The sequence below is a fragment of the Aquila chrysaetos genome, chromosome 6 (genome assembly GCF_900496995.4).
Source record: "Aquila chrysaetos chrysaetos chromosome 6, bAquChr1.4, whole genome shotgun sequence".
Lineage (NCBI taxonomy): Eukaryota > Metazoa > Chordata > Aves > Accipitriformes > Accipitridae > Aquila > Aquila chrysaetos.
Window position 1 is genome coordinate 5,242,052 of NC_044009.1, and position 18,176 is coordinate 5,260,227.

Consider the following 18,176-nt stretch of genomic DNA (forward strand, 5'->3'; position numbering starts at 1 on the left):
TTCTCAGCTGCATATTTTATTCAAAACCAGAAGTGTTCCCAGATGAAATCTGGTATTTACAAAGTTGCAAAGCACACTCTTTTAAGACAACATTACAGGACTTAGTTTCAACCCCCACCTTACAAAGATATTAACTGAACAATCAAAAGAAGAACTATTTACCCAGACATTAACACTTCTGTCCACAGGATTTGCAGGTGGTTCTGCCTGATGGTTTTCAGTACATCTGCGATTATTACCCACCCATTTTTGGAGGCATGTCCAAAACACGATCCTAAATATTATCAAGCAGCAAACTATTATGATAGCAAGATCAAAAGAGATGTCCATGATTAGAGCTTGTTTTAAAAAGAAATCTGCTATTAAATATATCATGAACACATTACTGAGTTAAATTACAGTAGATATTTCAGTGCATGATACAGCAACGCCTTACATATAGTTATATCCACTAACCTTATGTCTGCATTTCCTCTTTTAAGACCTTATTTTAGAGACTACTTATTCTGAAACATTTTTATATATCCTGTCAGATAGTGTCAGATACTTTAGGCCATCTTTTCAGATGCTCTGAACATCAGCAGCTCCCGCTTGACTGAGGTGGGAAGCTTGGGTATTTAAAAGTTATGGGAGAGAAACCTTGGGCAACATAAACTCCAGTAATTCTCCCCTCTCCGTCACAGGTGTAAAACCCTATTAAAGGAAAGTTAAAAAACCCCTACAACCTCATAGCAAGACAAGGTGTCATGTTTTCCATGACTTCTAAAGAAAAACTCCAATATGAGCACTCCTATTCCTCTCTCTGGTAGCTAAGCAGACAGAATTGAAATAAGAGTTTACTTCCCTAATAGAAAAGACTTCCCCAGAACTCTGTGAGGATAATTTTAAAATGATGGAAGGGGGGAAACTGGACAATGCCTGCAGGCTGACTTTTATTTGTTTACGATGTAAAAATTGCATTTGTCCTTATATAAGAAGGGAATGGCCATACTGGAAACAAAACCAAATGGTTATTTTTAATTTGCCTACCATTTCAGCCACTAATGATACAGCCTTAAATGCCTGGTCAGTAGGGTATCATTAATACAGAATTCTCTATCAAAATTAATTCAATTTTAACAGGCAAGGTTACATGATGAACTAAGGGATTTCTTAAGATATCTTGTATTTTTCCTTTAAGACAAAGGTAATTTGCTACTTTTCCATTCGAGATCAAAGAAGGGAAATAATACAAGGAGACAAAGACAGAAGAGAGACAGAGCATTTGAAGCTTCAATTTTCTAACACTTTTTGTTTTAGATCAGTACAATCACTAGATTGATCTTCTAGAGAAAGAAGATTTAAAAAGGGAAGTTATATATGGCCAAAAAGAACTCTGGGCAACTTTGCTGATGTGTTTAAAGCTACTGTACTTTGTAATTCTTATTTCAGAAGTAAAATGATAAACAAAAAACAAAGCACTTTTAAACTTCAAAGCAATGTATGATCAATAACTTCATAGCACTCGATATTCAAGTATCCTAATCTGTATTTTACTCCAGGAGAGAAAGATGTGTAGAGAATAAGTGATCTGCTTGGGTCTAATGCTGAGGCGGGGATGGAACTCAAACATCACAAGCTTGTACATTAAACAATAAAGCCATACTTTCATTTAGGAGTTGTTCTTTTGTTACCAGTTTTTATTTGAGCAAATGATTATTATGATAAATAGATTATGGACTTTTTTCTAGCCCCTGCAGAAACATTTGAGGTACTAGTGGAGGTACATCCCAGGATTATTTGGAAAAATATTTAGCACAGCACACCAATTAACTTACTATGCCTCTGAAATTAATCTAACCACTTCAAGTAGCTTACTTCATAACTATTTGCTAGGGTCAACATATGAATAGCTTCATACTGGCAACACCTTCCTTGTTAAATTACATTTATAGTCAGGGCATTCTGCAGGACATATTCAGCCTCTGGGTTACAGCTCTGCTTTGTGACCCTTCACAACTTTTGAGAAGGCAAGTCTGGCCTGGCATACTGAATCTTGCAATAATATTGGTCACTGATCTCAGTCTCATCTTTATCCATCTAAATCACGAGAGATCTTTTCAAGAGCAAAAGGAGTGCAATGTTAAAAAAGATAGTCAGTCAAGGATAAATTTAACAGGAATTTTACAACTGCCTGCAGTACAGAAACTTCGAAAAAATCTTGAAATATTTGCAAATCCATTAAAAAAAGAGTTTCTCCTGGAAACATACACCTCTCAAACTACAAGGAAAAAGATTTCCCTATCGTACTGTAAACTTACTGTGATCTGTGGGGGTGCTGAGAGATTTAATTTACATACTAATGCTGCAAGCAGGTTGGGGGATGTGGAGGGAGAAGAGTTACTTAGCACCAGTAATGAGCAGAAAGGAAAAGAAGGCAGCTACAGTCCCCATAGACTGTTTTGTTTTCAATAATTTTAGACTGTCTAATAACGCCTTTTAATAAGCTGCTCCCAGCTATAAAGCTGCAATCAGCCTTTGTCAGAGAACATAATACTGCCCCAGACAGGAAAATAGTTCTCATATAATGGACAAAAGACCCCATCTAAATAAAAGCTTCTTAAAAAAAAAAGAAAGGAGAAAAAAGTTCCATCAGTGAAAGACACAAATTATGCTGTCTATACTGTGTATCCTTTCATTTCTAAAATACTAGATTTCAAAAGGATATCTATTAAAGTAAAATACATTGTAAAAAAACACATTTTCTGGTTTACTCTACTCCAGTCCTAGTTTACAATTAGACAAACTTGCTTATTTATAGGATATTTATGCCCTGTAAGTGCAATCTAAATTATGACCGATCATGTTAATTTTCTGTTTATTGTCTATGCGACACACTTAGTCTTTAAGTGACTACTATGTGACACTGAGATTAACATTGCAATAGGCTATCCAAATTTAAGACTATTTCCACTCCACTCACTCAATTTAATGGCAGTTCTTACTGAAGCTCAATTCTAGCTATAAAAGCCTACGATATATATCTGATAGGTAAAACACAGATGCTCTAATCCGTTAAACACAGGATTCCTCAAGACAGCTGGTCACCTTCACTGCTGACAAACGCAGGTCCAACTCTACTGTTGCCAAAAATAGCTGTGCCACCATAAACTGGAACTGAATCTACCCAACATTTGGGTTTAAAACTTGGTTTATAAACCATTACTAAGTCTAAAAGAATTCAATATCATCCTTTTAGTACATGTATTTCTTAATTTTTATAATTCAAAGCACTAACAAGATGGAAACAAGATCACTTTTTTCCTAGGAATTCTTCTGAGATGGCAGTTACCGCATTTTACAGGTCAGTTCAGAAACATGCCTAAAACTGAAATAATACATGTAGCCAAAGAAAAAAATCCCAACCACTAAAACCAAAGCAAAATCTGTTTGTCCTGAAAATACACCTATCACCTTCGCAATATAGGTAGACATCTCTGTTTAACCTCTTTTTAATGTCATTTGCTGGAGAGTTAGCATAAACCACTATGGCATTTGGTTATTGTACTTTGCTCTCATTTAAGGAAACATAAATTTATCACTTAGAAAAAATAGAAAATTTGTGGAGTTTAAGCAGCAAAATGGTAGCTTTCTTCTCTTGATACACTTCTGCCCCACCTTACGGGAAGGAGAACTGACTGTATCTGTGACTGGCAAGTCACACTTTCTCTGAGGGGTGCCAGATAATAATAGCATGTCAACACACTCACAGCCAAATTCTCCTTTTGCCAATGAGATTTCGTAACGCTTCCTCCACTTCTGAAGCTCTCCAAAGAAAGGAAGTGCTAACTCCCTGTAAAACATATAGTCCAAAGGATCCAAAACTGTCTAATGTTTGAACTCTTTTTGCACAGAAATAGAGGGTAAATTACTTTTTTTTGCATGAAATCACTTTTTTTGCATGGTGGGTTTTTTTTTTTTTTCCATTTTTTGTTACAGCTAGAAGCTGTATACTTTAGCTAGTGGTAAAATAAGAAAGGGAACAAGTATGAAATTCAATTAAGAAATGCCTTTTTTTTTGGTTGCCAATATCATTAGATCAGTGCCTGAATATATATAACCAGGGTAGAGCAGACCTGAAATGCACATTTCTCAAGCTGAAAAAATTCTCAGTGAAATACAGGCTTCCAATCAGCTCAGACAAAATGCTAACAAGTACTGAATTAAAGTGTGAAGCAGCTAGTACTTCAAGAACAAGATCCCTAATATTGATTTTACAAAAAAATAGCTTATCAGGAAATTAAACACACATCTGGAGTCCCAAGTAGTTTCTCCACACTCAGAGCTAGAAATTCAACAATAGGAGATTTTAAATCCTCCTACACTCTGAGATTATTGAGGATTCTAACTCCTCTGCAGAGGGACAGACCCTCCCCTCTCCACAGCACCACCATCTGATAAATAGACTGAGCAACACTTGTACCGATCACGTAATGAGAGCTTTTCCCCCCTTTCTAAACTTGTTTCTACTTGCAAGCTATTTCACGCTATCTCAGAAATACTGGGAAATAACGGTAGCATGTAGTTCTACACCCAGAGCTAAAGTACAAGGTCACAGAAAAGGCTTCTCATTGCCATTTCCTAGCAATTCCAGGTCTTTCAATACACAAGGTTAAACTACTCCAGAAGCCTCCCTACAGGGCTTCCATTGTTTGTCAGTCAAGGCTAGGACACAATGGTGCTCATTCATGTGCACAGCAAACAAGCAGCTAAGGGCCAATGATCACTATACAGTCTCATTTTGGTTCTTCTGCAAACAGTTTGTAGAAAGATGGCATTTCAAATAAACTATGTCAATTTTTCAAAGCTTCAGTGCATTCCTAGTACAAGCCCCTTAGTAGGGAGTCCACACAAAAATTAAGACAACTTGAGAGCTACATGAAGAATCACCCAAAAACCCACTCTCTCAGTAGGACTGCTCCTGAATAAGATCTGCTTGCTACAACCACATGCAAAAAGATTACATTTTAATAGTTAGAGAAAGACACATTCAGAGAAGTTCAGAATAGCTGATTCTTTCCAAAGACAGTCATACCATGCTTTTGTTTTTAGAGTACCACTTAGTTTTCAGCCTCAGAGCTTATATTACTAAGGGGTACAGACACCAAGGTTCCAAAGTGCACTTAAGGCTGTTTACTTCGTATCTTCTGGTTAAGAACCCAAGAGGTTTAGGGTTTGAGTTTTTTTGTTTTTGTTTTGCTTTTCTTTTTTTCAATGTGTTAAAAATAGAAAAAACAAATGCAATGTGACAGAAGTCCAATGCTGCTGATAACTGGAGAGACACAAGCCTCACGCACCTCTTCATTGTTTTGCCTTTTCTACTTCAAAACTTGCTAGAGCAAAAACTTTGTCTCCTGATCCTATGAGAGGAAAAAACATTTTCAGTATTAGTAGAAATTGTGAATTTCCTTATATACAATTTAAATCAAGCAAAACATTTGAGATCAAAAGAAATCAAACCTACATTTTGAAAACTAGAACACTTGAGCTAATTTAAGAATAAATAAAATAAGAAAAAAAAAAAAAAGGAGACTTACTGGCTTGACAGGTCTGAAACCAGCCATGTTGTATTGGGTCTGGCTGGGATGGAGTTACCTTTCCCCATAGCAGCTCTCGCAGTGCTGTGCTTTGTATCTGTAGCTAGCATGGTGTTGGTAACACACCGATGTTATGGCTAATGCTGAGCAAAAAGATTGGGATGGGACATAGCCAGGAGAGCTGACCCAAACTGAGCAGATGGATAGTCCATGCCATATGACACCACGCTCAGCAATAAAAGCTAGGAGAAAGGAGGAGGTGGGGGGATTTGTTATTAAGGCATTTGTCTTCTGAAGGAACTGCTACACGTACTGTGGCCCTGCTTCCCAGAAAGTGGCTGGACATTGCCTGCTGATGGGAAGTAGAGGATTAATCTTTTTGTTTTCCTTTGCTTCTGTGCACAGCCTTTGCTTTTCTTTATTAAACTGCCTTTATCTCAACCCATGAGTTTTTAAATTTATTTTCTCCCCCTGTCCTGCCGAGGAGGGGGAATGAGAGAGCGGCTTGGTGGGCACCTGGCGGCCAGCCAAGGTCAAGCCACCACAAACACAGATTGCTTCTAACAAAGTACCCTTTTGAACAAAAGGGTTCTCACCTTGCTTACACTCCCAGGAAGAGGAATACTGAAAGGTAGGTCACAGAGACAGTTTATTTGTACCCTGACCTAGTCTGCACGTTCCTGCCATTCATAGTTCTTTCATCACAATTCTAACTGTAATGCTAGAATGAACTGTTGTGCTTATTTAATGCATATTATAACTGAACTTTTGGTCTTGTCAATATGATTAGAGTTATGACAATCATGGCAAGAAGAGTTCTTTAAAGCTGTATGTTGACAATGTGCCAATAATTGCCAAATTCTCTGCATCAAGCAGAAGAAAAAGCTCTCCTGAAGAGAGCCATTAATGCAAGAAAGATCTGTATTTAACTATAAGGGTGGTATCTCTGCTGGAGACAGACCGTTCAAGCCTTCAGCATTACAGGCAACACTTGGCATTTTATGGACATTTGGCACTGGATTTATTTGCTGCGTTACTTTTTCCTCATGGATAGCATATCAGAGTTTCATTGTTAATAAAACAGAAAAATGTACATCAAAATGTAATGGCACGAATCTTTTGTTTGTATTTTCTCTTTCATAGGGGAATCACAGGTGTTTCTATTAATCCATGTTCAATGAGGCAAAGAAATTGAAAGTCATGAGAACGAAAACTTACCAAGGTCAGTGGAGACTCTCTCAAACTGGCTCAGGGCTGCACCAGCATTTGCTGACAAGAACATCTCATCATCTGGAGTGAGCTAAATTCAAAAAGGCCACAACTGTGAATTTGGTAGCTTAACTGTGCATATTCCCACCACTGTAATTCCCACCATCTACATGGGCTTATACATGAACTATGACAGGTTACAGCAATTGTCAGTTTGCAGTTTTTAAATGGCAGTGTTATCTAACATACTAAAAGCCAAAGTAAAAATGCAAGCTACTCCCCTTACCACTGAATTTTTTCTCAATGGCGCCTGTCAGCCCATGAAGGACAGCATATGGAACACCATACATGCCTCTGCATGCACCACTAAGCTTCAAGCTGACCTCCAGTGGTAATTTTTCATTAAAAGGTCACACTGTACCTCTGTACCAAAACTACGCAAAGGATGTCAATTATGTTTTTGTTATGGGGTCAACAGAGTAATGAGCCAAGATCTAAGCTCACTTCATATCATCTACTGAGAAAACTGAGAATATGAAGTCACTACCAGCTTTGACCATGTTAAGAGTCAATGACCTAGAAATGGTTCTCCTCCTTTCAAGCGACATTTGCACATGTATATTTTGCTTTTATGTATGTGCTCTGATGCCTCGTGACAGATGCCCATAAAATATTTACAATAATGAAGTAGTAACCTACATTTGGAAGGTTCAGATATTCTAAGTTAAAACTCACTCATTTAAGTAGCTGCAGATATATATCCTTATTAAAACAAAGCATAAGTGTGTCAAACTGTCCACAGTGTTTGCATCAGTTTGTTTATTAAAAATATAACAATCAGGTACAGGCATTCAGAATGATGTTGGAATGCAGGAAAAAGGATGTTATGTGCCTTTGCGGTGCTTTGTAAGCAAGCATCTAACTACTTAGCATTTTGCAGTATTGTGCAGACAAACATGTAATATTTACCATCATTTTTCACATTCAGAATGGATGTGAAACCCCTAGCCTAGCAAGTCCTCTGTGAAGTAGGTTACTGATCATTTTAAAAGATAAAGAGGTTACGTCAAAGTGTGGTGAAGTGGCTTGTCTGAAGTGATCCAAGGAACTCATGCCGGGAGGATTAGATATCTTCATGCATTCAGTTCACAATCTTAACTAGCCTTTTAACCTATTTCCAAAACATTTTCTTCTCTGACAGTCAAGCAATAAAAATATTCTGAGGGAAAGCATTTGCTACTATCATCTACTTGGAACGCAGCTCCTTTAAGTACTGCACTTGATGTTTTCCATTATATTCCCTCATTTCTTAAGGAAGTTTAAGTACAGAGATACACAGCAACTCATTTTCTGCATGTACCATCAACAAAAAGAAGTAACAACTTCTCTTTCTCCCTCTAGTGGTAAAACCCAGGGATTGTTCTGCTACTGATGGGCTCATTGGGGAAACAATCAGTTTCTCACTATCTCTCCAATTTATTTATCTTACACCAAGAGGTAGGTATTATCCACCAATACAAAAGTAAGTGAAGCTCAATGTATTTCAAAAGTCTTGGATAGTTCCTGCCAGGTGGATAGGAGGTAGTTAGCCAGTAAAAGACTTGTTTTGTAGCTTTTATAAATATCATCAATTTGTACCAGCTTATATGCAAATTCATTCATATGACCCACCAAAGAAAGCATTTTAAAGTAGAAACAGCTTTATATAAATGTACAATACTACTCGATATATGTTCAGTAGTGAGTGCTTCAGAAAGCTTAGCATTAAAATGGAAGGACACTTATGTACTACAAAAGCAAGCTGCATTTTATCATTTGCTCATAAACAAAAGCTGTAATTTCTTATTTTAATGATTTCAAATTCCTCTTCAATACACAGATAGAAATCTCTATTGACCTAACTATCAAACCAACACCTTACCTTCTCACCAAGCTTTCTGAGTGCAGTCAGGATTTCCACTTTCTGCTGTGTGTATAGGTCTCGTCCCAACTTCCCAACCATTAAGTCTCGGTCCATCTGTATGCCGGGGGGAAAAGAAGTCAAAACATATAAGCTTCCCATTAGTTTCACTCAACACAACAGCATGAGAAATGCAACAGCCTAAAAATATCATCAGAAAGCATGGTACCCACAGAAGTAAGGGACAGAGCTACCCATTATTTAAAAGATGGCTGTGAAATTTTTCTGAACGTTCTGCAAATACCCTTTGCGCCTAACCTTAGCGTTCTTGATTTCTCCAAACTTGAATCTCTTTTAATCAAAGACTGCTATTCATTCGAAATTATGGATTCCTATACCACCGATACACACAGGAATCACATTTAATTTCACTTCATCTGGATCTCAAGTTCAGTCCCGATCTCCGAAACATCTAGTGCACTCTCCAGCCCCTCAGTACAATTACAGATTCATACTCTTCAGATTTTCTATTTGCAGTTATACTCAGTTCACTATTTGTTAATCACATTTTTGTCTTGAAGAGCAAGATAGAAGATAATTCAAGAAATACACATTATTCCCATTACCTCAATAAATACTTAAATCTGAACAAATTCTAAGAGAGAACTTCTCTATCTCTTTACGAGGCTGCCACCAAGTTTTCTAACACACTTGGTGCTCTCCTTGCAATCATTACATATTTAAATCAGTCTAGCACAAATAAACAGTTTTTACAGTAAAACAGAAACCTTCACCTCTGCCAACCTTGTCCTCAATTGCCTTGGTTGTTTCTTTGCAAACATTCTAATTACTTCCGGAGTTTTAAATGCTTGGCTGATGGCTGCTTGTATTGCCTACAAGGAAAGAGCAAGAATGACCAGAACTAATAGCAGTCACAAGCTATAGCTGTATGACAAGATTAAGGAAGGCTGGAAAGCATCATTAGTATCCTCTGCATCATTTGATACAGAGAGCTTTTCTTTTTTTTGCATAACCATGGAATTGAGATGAAAAAAATATATGACCTTTATGCAGGGCTTGAAAAATCCACTCATTAGTGCAACTACACTGAGAAAGAGCTCTGAAACTTTTCATTACAGTCCAGGTCTTCATTTCTAATAATTTCCAACATCTTCCTAATATTAGCACATCACAAGTGGATGTGCTATGCTACCTTTATCAGTTTTAATGCCCACACTGATGATTACAGCTCTTCTAAGGGTAAGAATGTAAACGATGAGGTAAATCTCCTACTGTTATTCAAAATCCTCTACGGAGTATCAAAACTATTATGATTACATCTCACCACAGTTATGTTTGGACAAATCATGATCTCTCTGGAAACAAAACCCTAAACCATATGGCTCAGAAAGAACAAATCATGCTCTAATTAAACATTTCAAAAGACCGAAAACAGATCAGAAGTTTGGAAGTCAGCATAAAATAAGATCCATTCACTAAAAGAACTTTAAGTTACACAGTTACTCCTACAGCCTTTTCATTTTGACAGGTCTGAATTTGAAACAAATCAGCAATAAGAGCACAGGAAATGCTATCTTTATGCTTTCTAACAAACAGGCATGAACTTTATTTCTCTTGATATTTATTGTCCTGGATTGTCTCTTTAATATTAATTTGTATTATTTTATGTTATTTTCTAATATTAAGGATCTGATATATTTCGTCCCTGCAGTTTCCCACAGTTTTTTTCCTACAGTGTTATGGTTATAATTCTTCAACATTTTTTTTTCCTTTTAAAATGACAAGACCTAACCAAGTTTTTATATGTACACATGTATTAAATAGTAAAAACATTAGATACCTAGATCTAGCTTTCACATATGCCTGTCTGAAAACTGTAATGAACCACTTGTATCTATTTTCTGTTTCACTGAGTCCAGGCAGAACGTGAACTATTTTTAGTAACACATCATCCTTACCAGTTGCATCCCGCTGAGCTCGTCCACCAGAGTCATATCTCCAGACATAATCTTCTTGAGGGAGTCATTGATCTCACTCAGCTGTTCTAGAGTTTCTTTTTTGGTCTCTTCATACTCATCTGCGTCCAGCTCCTCTCTAAAGAAGATCCAACAAGACACATCATTAATTCATAGGATTAAACCTGAGATGTAACATGCAAAAAAAGGACATCAGGGAATATCATGAAATATGTTTCCTCAGACAGCAATGAAAACATTCACATCACTTCAGATTATTCTGCTCTAGCCCTCTTAGCTGTTATTTAGTTAATACATATGTAGTCGCCTTGGTTTTGCACCACCTCCTAGCCACCTATGCAGTTGCAATGTTTGTGTGAAGTCACTTGTATTAAAAAGGACCTGACAACTACAAGATACTCAGCACTTGGTGCAGTATTTAAAAGTGTACTTTGGATCTCAACAAAAATATGCAGTGAAATTGTCTTGCCTAAAGCTAGGGCGAATGAAATGATCTGAGAAGCCTATCTCCTCACCCAAACCCAAACAAGTCATTCAGGAATAACTGATCCTGCTGTCTAAACCTCGCCCAGTTCAAAGAACGGCACTACCAACCCCCACCAGTTACAAATGCTCTTGAAAAAAATATGTACTGCTTGGACAAATTAGAATTATAGTCAGAGAAAGCATCTAAAACCACACAGCATGTTTAAGTGCAAGTACTGACACAGAAAAAAACCACAAACCTTTTCCTTGGTAATTCAATCTATCTCAAATTTTATTAGCCCACAAAAAACTAACACAAAATCACATAAAACAGATCACATGAAAATGTTAGATGAACTAAAAAAAAAAACAAAAACAACAAACCAAACCCCAACATCCATAATTATAAGACAAAACAAAACAGACAAAAAAAGCTATTTGCTAACTGCCATTAAAAAAGCCCATATGAAAACTGTGAATTCTGTGAACAGCTATTAGAAGTTAAAAAGTCACGCTGAAATGCAAAATTTCAAAGAAAACAGTAATGAGTATTTTTGCCTGCATTTTCCTCAAGAAATAGAACGATGTTAATAAAGTTGTTTTTTTAAAATAATTTTTACTAACACAACCATCCTACTTAATTTAAAGAATATAAAGCCACAGCAAAACACAAAATAAAACAAAACAACCCACAAGGTTTTTGAAAGGTACCAATTTCTTCTGCCAACCACTTCAGAAAAATATGACCATATAAGAGGAAAGCATCTATTTTTATTACCTGCATTCCTCCAGATCTTGAAGCTGCTGCATTAATCTATCCAGCTGCTCTTCCAAGTTTTGTTTTAGTTTACTGGTCTCTATTGTTCCTCTTGAAGCCATTTTCTGTTTTCACATGAAAATTTTAAGCTGCTACATGACACTCCTAGGAGAAAGAACATTTTATTGTTGTGTATCAGCAACTTAAAACTTGTTTTAAAATGCTCCAAATATCAAGAAAATTATGCAGTATCTTGAGGAAGTGTCTAATCAAAACACTTGGGAGATGCTTGCCGTGGAAATACAGAAATGTTAGTCTGGGTCTACGGGATTGTTCTCTTTGTAGCAAAAGGCAGCTCACCAAGGTAATAACTCAAACAGCCACGGCACAGAAAAAGAAACACGTTTCAAACCAAGGAGCAATTACTGAAATACTGAGGCCCCGCTACATCTAACAACAGATTCTACTCTTCAACGGCCCCTTGGGAAACTAAGAGACAACAACCCGGATGCAGGTGTCTGAAGCACGCAAACACCTTAGATAGGATCGTTCGCTGCGGAAAACTAGTGGACTCTAGAGGAAACCCGTGCTTCTTCGGGCATCAAACAGGAGCAGACAGGTAGCTGACGGCAGCGATCAGTGGGATCTCCCCGGGTGACCGGCTCACCAGCCCCGGACCAGCAAGTTCGCGGGTCTGCAGTAACGCCAAGGGCTCCGGCAGCCAGGCAAGCAAACGCGATCCTCCCCGCCGGAAAGGTGCGAGAGAGGGGAGCGAACAGGAGGCCTGGGGGCAAGGAGAACCGAGAAGGCGGCACTTGGGCGCCATCCGAGTCCTGCCCGCCCGCCTGTCCCCGAGGCCAGGCTGCAGCCCGGCTCTTCCTCCTTCGCGCCCGCAGTTCGCGGAGGCGACCCCGCGCCAGGCCCGCTCCTGCAAGGCAGAGCCGCAAGGAGGCCGCGACCGCCCTCCCCGCCCACCTCGGCCCCGCACGCCGCCCTAACCGCCGCCCGGGCCCGCCGCCGCCATCTCACCTGAGGCAGGCCGCGGCGGGCGCCACGCCAAGCGACGGAGGAGCGGGCCGCCTCCGACCGGCGCCGCTTCCGGCGCGTCCGGGCCAATGAGAGCGCGCCGCCGCCGCGCCGCCCAGTGCGGCCCCTCGGCGCGGAGCTGGCGGCGCGGCCCCGGGCGGTAAGCGCGGGCGGCGGCGGGGCGGCGCGGCCGGCCGGCCGGCTCGGGGCGGCGGCGGGGACCGCTGGTGGGGGCGGCGGGGGAGACTGGCGACCGGCTGGGCTGGGGCCTGATCCTGCGCCCCGTACGTTCGGGGGCCGTAGCCGTGTGCGGGCCTCTGGCGGCGTGGAGCTGTGGGGAGGCGGTTGCTGAAACGGAGGGAAAACCGGAGCGCTTAGCATGCGAGAGCTTCCAGCAACAGCCTGCTCACCGTAAATTTCGTATTTGATGGCGTTGATATCCGACAGATATATTAGCAGGTTTAATAAATATTTACCTCTGGAATGCAAATGAGACTGACCAAAGCCTACTCACAATTACCTGCTTATCCACAGCAGCGAACAGGTTGGTTTTCAGAACCATCCCAAAACCTACCGCAGGCACACGTTGATGTTTTTTTAGTGCAAATAGGTGTCCAATCCAGCTAAGCACTAGCAGGACTGCAATTAGGACACACTGAATATCGGTAAGATTATGTATAAGCATGATGAGATTATGTATAAGCATATGTGTAAAGGACTACGTCACAGGGCACCTCAATTTTCCTTCTGAAGGAGAAGGGAAAGTGATCCAGCATGTCCTACACTGACGGAAAATCTGACTGAAGGCCATTTTACTTTCCCCTTAAGTCTCTGTAGAGAGGTTTTACTAGTAGTTCATTTAGTATTTGGCATAAGGTAGCGTTAATTATTTTAAGCCTCTTCTCAGTTTTGTGAAACTAAAGGCTTACCTGCATAGAGGTCTCTCTCTCCCATCTCTGTATAGCAGGAGCCGGGCTGCTAGTTTGGATCTTGTGGTCAAGCTGCAATAATTAGAACTGTGTCAAGCAGTGCCAAATTATACGTAATTCATCAAAACTACCTATGTTATTATACAATAAGAACAGGCGTAGTTCCATATACAGCTCAGGCAGTGGCTGGGCTTTAATCATCTCTGGAACCTAGTCTTTTTCTCTTCTGGGATGCGCAAATTGCATAGCTTTCCCCCAAAAGTTAGTGCTATATGGAGGTCATTTCATACAAAGCAGATCCCAGCTCTGACGGTGCTGTGTTGGTTATAAGGATCGAGGTAATCATGGGATGATACCTCTTTGTCATGTCCTTTGCTCTCCACACCAACCATGCAGCTGTTTTCTGTGAAAAGTGCTAAGCAGAGGATGTCAATGCAAATTAGGAGACTGAGGGTATGTTCAAACTATTAAATTATATTTATAGTCTCAATTTCTATGCAGATATGAAGCGCTACAAGGTGAGTTTATGACGCAATAATTGCCTGTTTCTGAAGATTGTAAAATGAGCTAGCAGCATGAAAAAGGACATTTGACCAACTCCAGAAAAGGCACTATATATTTTCATCTTAAAATTTTCTATTATTTTTGCCCTTGCTTTTTTTTCTTTTTAAAGGAGAAAATCAAGCCTTTTCAAATTTGCAGCATGAGTCTCTTTCTTTAGAAAGTAGGGCTTTATGCATTACAAAGGCAAGCCTAACTCCTTTCCTTGCCTGTTCCCATAGTAACTCTTCCAGCTGATGCCCCTGTGAAGACTGCATTCCAAGTAACACCAAACCCTTCAAATGCTGAACTACTCTGCAGTAATAAAGAATATTTTAAAAGTTTGTGAAACTCTTGAAAGCACAGAAAAGTACTACCACTTGCAAAATGTGAAGCCTTGCAAGGCTTCCTTTTATTCAAGGGCTATTTGATGTCGGTACATAGTAGCTGTTACAAGATTTAGCTGTGATGATATCTCACCACTGTGGTGACTGGGAACATCACTCAGCTTCTTTGTAAAGGAGACAGAATGTGAGGGTGACCTTGTGGGATTCTTCAGCCAGCGATGTTGCTGTAGAAACAATGGCAGACTATTCAGTGCTCAACACAGATGTCTCTGACATCCCACAAACAGCAACAGCATGAGAATGGCCCATAACATATTCCGGTTTTCATTTGTTCAGGGCCAGGCTAGGGGAAACCATCTTGGCAAGCCAGAATATTCTCATGAAAGAAAAGAACACTGAGAAGCAAAAATCCATGTAGTGTGAGGAGAAAGGAAAAAGATAAGTAGTGGAATTTCCTTATTTTCACCAATTCTTAAGCAGCTTTCTGAAACTGAAGTTCAAAATTGGAACAGTGCTGTTGTATTTTAAAAAGGAAGAAAAATCTGGCATTTAATTGCAGCTTTTACTAAACTTTTTTAAATTCACTCTTCTTTTATCATCTGTTCCACTGGTACATCTACCACTTGCTTTCTGCAACACAAAGTAGATTGGTTGTTTTCATGTTCAGTCCATAGCACTTTCTTCCCACATACCAAGAGAAAGTAAAATGTAAATAAATCCTGAACGAAGAAATGTTAACCCTCCCCCTCCTCCAGAATTTAATACAATATAATGTTAGTTCTACAGATTTTGCTGAAAAGACTCACTGCAACTTAGCGTAGCAGCACTGGGAACTGTCATAGGATGTTCTATTCCCCCCGTAAGGACTAGAAGTAAGGAAGTTACTTATAAGTAAGTTCCCTGAAGATGCATCTCTTGGCAGTTGATTGGCATTGGCATCTTAAAAAACTTGCAAGGTTCTAATAAAGTTTGGCCTGCCATCAGGACAAACAATCTTTCTTTATGAAGTTTTTCTGCATGAGCTGCTTTTCTTCAGAGTGGGCAGTACCCTGTCCTCTCTTTAGGCAAGCAGCCTGTTCTCAGTGATTTAATTTTTAAAGATGTTTCCTCTTGCATATAGGAGGGAATCGCAGCTGCATTGATAATACATAGGCAAGGCAAATTTGAGTTCACTTATCTATTACATATATCTTCTTCCTAGCACACTCACTTTTCTCTACATCCTTGATTTCTGAAGGCCCATGGAAGAATTATCCTCCTTTCTGCAACATAATGCCACTGTTGTCTCAGCTCCTTGCACTGTACCTCTATCCTCTAGAAAGAACTAGAGGCAGTGGTTTTAATCTCTTAAAAACTGGGTAATGCAGTATCACATGAACAATCACAGGCCAAATGTTGATGGAAGGAAAATACAGTGTTCAATTTGATCTTGAAATGTTCTGCTTATTGGCAGCACAAGTAAGTAGGAATAACTATCTTTTAATCTGGTATCTTCTTGTAGTGCCTGGTAACTAGCACCAACACTCTCCACTTGGCTCTGTAGCTGTGAGGAATGGCTATGGAAGATCCTGACAAGAAGACTGAAGTAGTACTGCTGGCCTGTGGGTCCTTCAATCCCATTACCAACATGCATCTAAGGCTATTTGAGCTGGCTAAAGACTACCTTCATGAAACAGGTAGGACAGTAATCTGTATCATTCAGAACAGCTCTGATAACTAGAACCTTAAATGTTAAGGTGAATATTTTGTGTATATGAATGCCTGTTTGACAGTGACAGATATTTTTGGAAATAATAATACTAATTCTATATTGACGCTAGTATGCGTGCATGTATCATATAAAATCATGTAGGCCAAATACATGAGATAACAGTCTTATATATGTGTTGCTTATTACTAATTTTAATGAGCTAAAGCTTGATTTTAATAGTTTATAGAAATGTATCTTTCTAATACATCTTGCTAAATCTTTAATTGTGCTGCCTTGCACATGGCAGAATTGTACAGTACTTTTCCACTCAGCTGGCCATCAGAGCTGGCATTGGTATTCTTAGAGATTGCAGTGAATAATGGTTATGTAATAGTTTAAATACAATACAGTGGAAGTAACATCTGCTCAACCACTTTTCATGTTATTGTGTGATGTGTTTTTTTCCACAGGAAAATACAAAGTAATCAAAGGAATAATTTCACCAGTAGGCGATGCATATAAGAAGAAAGGTCTGATCAGTGCGAACCACCGAGTAACTATGGCAAAACTAGCTACAAAAAACTCAGATTGGGTGGAAGTTGATGATTGGGAAAGCAGCCAGAGCGAGTGGTTGGAAACACTAAAAGTTTTAAGGTATTCTTCAGCCAAATCCTAAAAAGTCTCAAGAACCTATAGAAGGATAAGGAATGGTGTTAGCTCTAACAAGTTAGAATTAGAGCAGGCTAACCCCAAATCATACGAATAGACTCAGTAAATTCAGAAGTACTATTTATACGAGCACTGTAAATGAAAGATTGCACCATTAGTCCTAAATGTACAAAAAATGAGCCTGCGAACAATTTTTAAGATATATTGTTTCTTAGGTTTTATTCAGTTTTTGTGCTGAAAAGGTATTCATGAGGAAGGACAAGAGACTAGAGTAGGGTAGACACATGCTACACAAGCTTCCCTCATTAGATTCTGATTGTGCTATGCTGCCCATTTGTGTATTTAAAGGCTGGCATGAGAATTGCCTGAAGGAGTATCTTCTTTTAAGTTTTATGGTTTTTATTCTTTTAGTCACTGCAGCCTCACTGAGGTTCTTCTTTTTAAAACAAATTTTTATAAAAAAAAGACAAACCAACCTTGTAGTTGTTGCTTTGAAATCTTTGCACTTTGACTGTCTCATGATGTCTTATGACCCAGCTCTCACAAGTTCCTGTTCCAGCAGATCGGTTCTTGGATGGATTGTCTGTGAAAGTACTGCAGGAGGAAGTGGTGATAGATTATTCAGTAGGCCATACTCTTCCCTATATTCTCCTACATCTTTAAAATACCTAAAATACATCTGTTTTGCAGGTACCATCATCAAAAGCTCTTATCTCCTGATCCCACTAATAGTCTGCAGAATGCTATACCTTTAACAAAGCCAGGACGGAAGAGGAAACAGGAACCAAATAGGCATGACCCCGTTAAAAAGAAAAATCAGAGTCCAGATATAAAAAGTTAAGTCTGTTTGCCAATTAAATGCTTAACAATACTTGCTATTTCAAAGGAATTCTGTTGATAAGTAACATTTTTCTATGCTAGTTCTTGGTTCTGATTTCACTGAATAAGTTTATTCCCTTAGATCCCACAGCGTAAAGCAGTAGGCTTCGTAACAAGAGGACTGTAAGGGTAAAATATATAGGACATGAAAAATACTCAAGATAATAGAAATCTGAACTGAAAAAGGTCTGA

At 39.1% G+C, this 18,176-nt stretch overlaps 2 protein-coding genes and 1 long non-coding RNA gene across 10 annotated transcripts in view; 1 reads left to right on the forward strand and 2 right to left on the reverse strand.

Moving 5' to 3' along the window:
* On the reverse strand, nt 1–13,044 carry LZIC (leucine zipper and CTNNBIP1 domain containing). Of its 7 annotated transcripts, none has more exons than XM_030019284.2 (8): nt 12,934–13,025; nt 12,583–12,688; nt 11,926–12,069; nt 10,665–10,800; nt 9,480–9,578; nt 8,707–8,802; nt 6,795–6,876; nt 1–5,399 (listed from the first exon to the last, which is right to left on the reverse strand). In XM_030019284.2, exons 3-8 carry the CDS (start codon nt 12,024–12,026, stop codon nt 5,341–5,343), a joined length of 573 nt encoding a protein of 190 aa, XP_029875144.1. In that variant the 5' UTR covers nt 12,027–12,069; nt 12,583–12,688; nt 12,934–13,025; the 3' UTR covers nt 1–5,340. The 7 variants fall into 7 exon arrangements, with proteins under 7 accessions (XP_029875144.1, XP_029875141.1, XP_029875147.1 ...); XM_030019281.2 differs by having other exon boundaries at nt 12,564–12,688; XM_030019287.2 differs by having other exon boundaries at nt 11,926–12,029; nt 12,564–12,688; nt 12,934–13,019.
* Nucleotides 12,985–18,176, forward strand: part of NMNAT1 (nicotinamide nucleotide adenylyltransferase 1) — an 8,947-nt gene continuing 3,755 nt past the window's right edge. The window contains exons 1-4 of one of the 2 annotated variants that reach the window (XM_030019278.1): nt 12,985–13,090; nt 16,248–16,422; nt 16,907–17,090; nt 17,796–17,941. In XM_030019278.1, coding sequence (XP_029875138.1) covers nt 16,299–16,422; nt 16,907–17,090; nt 17,796–17,941 — 454 coding nt within the window. In that variant the 5' untranslated portion in view covers nt 12,985–13,090; nt 16,248–16,298. Of the gene's footprint in view, nt 13,091–13,351; nt 13,475–16,247; nt 16,423–16,906; nt 17,091–17,795; nt 17,942–18,176 lie in introns of those variants that run through there. The other variant, XM_030019280.2, reaches the window with a different exon arrangement.
* The window catches only part of LOC115343404, a 14,939-nt gene continuing 13,862 nt past the window's right edge, over nt 17,100–18,176 (reverse strand). Inside the window, exon 3 of the long non-coding RNA XR_003924112.2 lies at nt 17,100–17,699. This is a non-coding gene — a long non-coding RNA (uncharacterized LOC115343404). The remainder of the gene's footprint in view (nt 17,700–18,176) is intronic.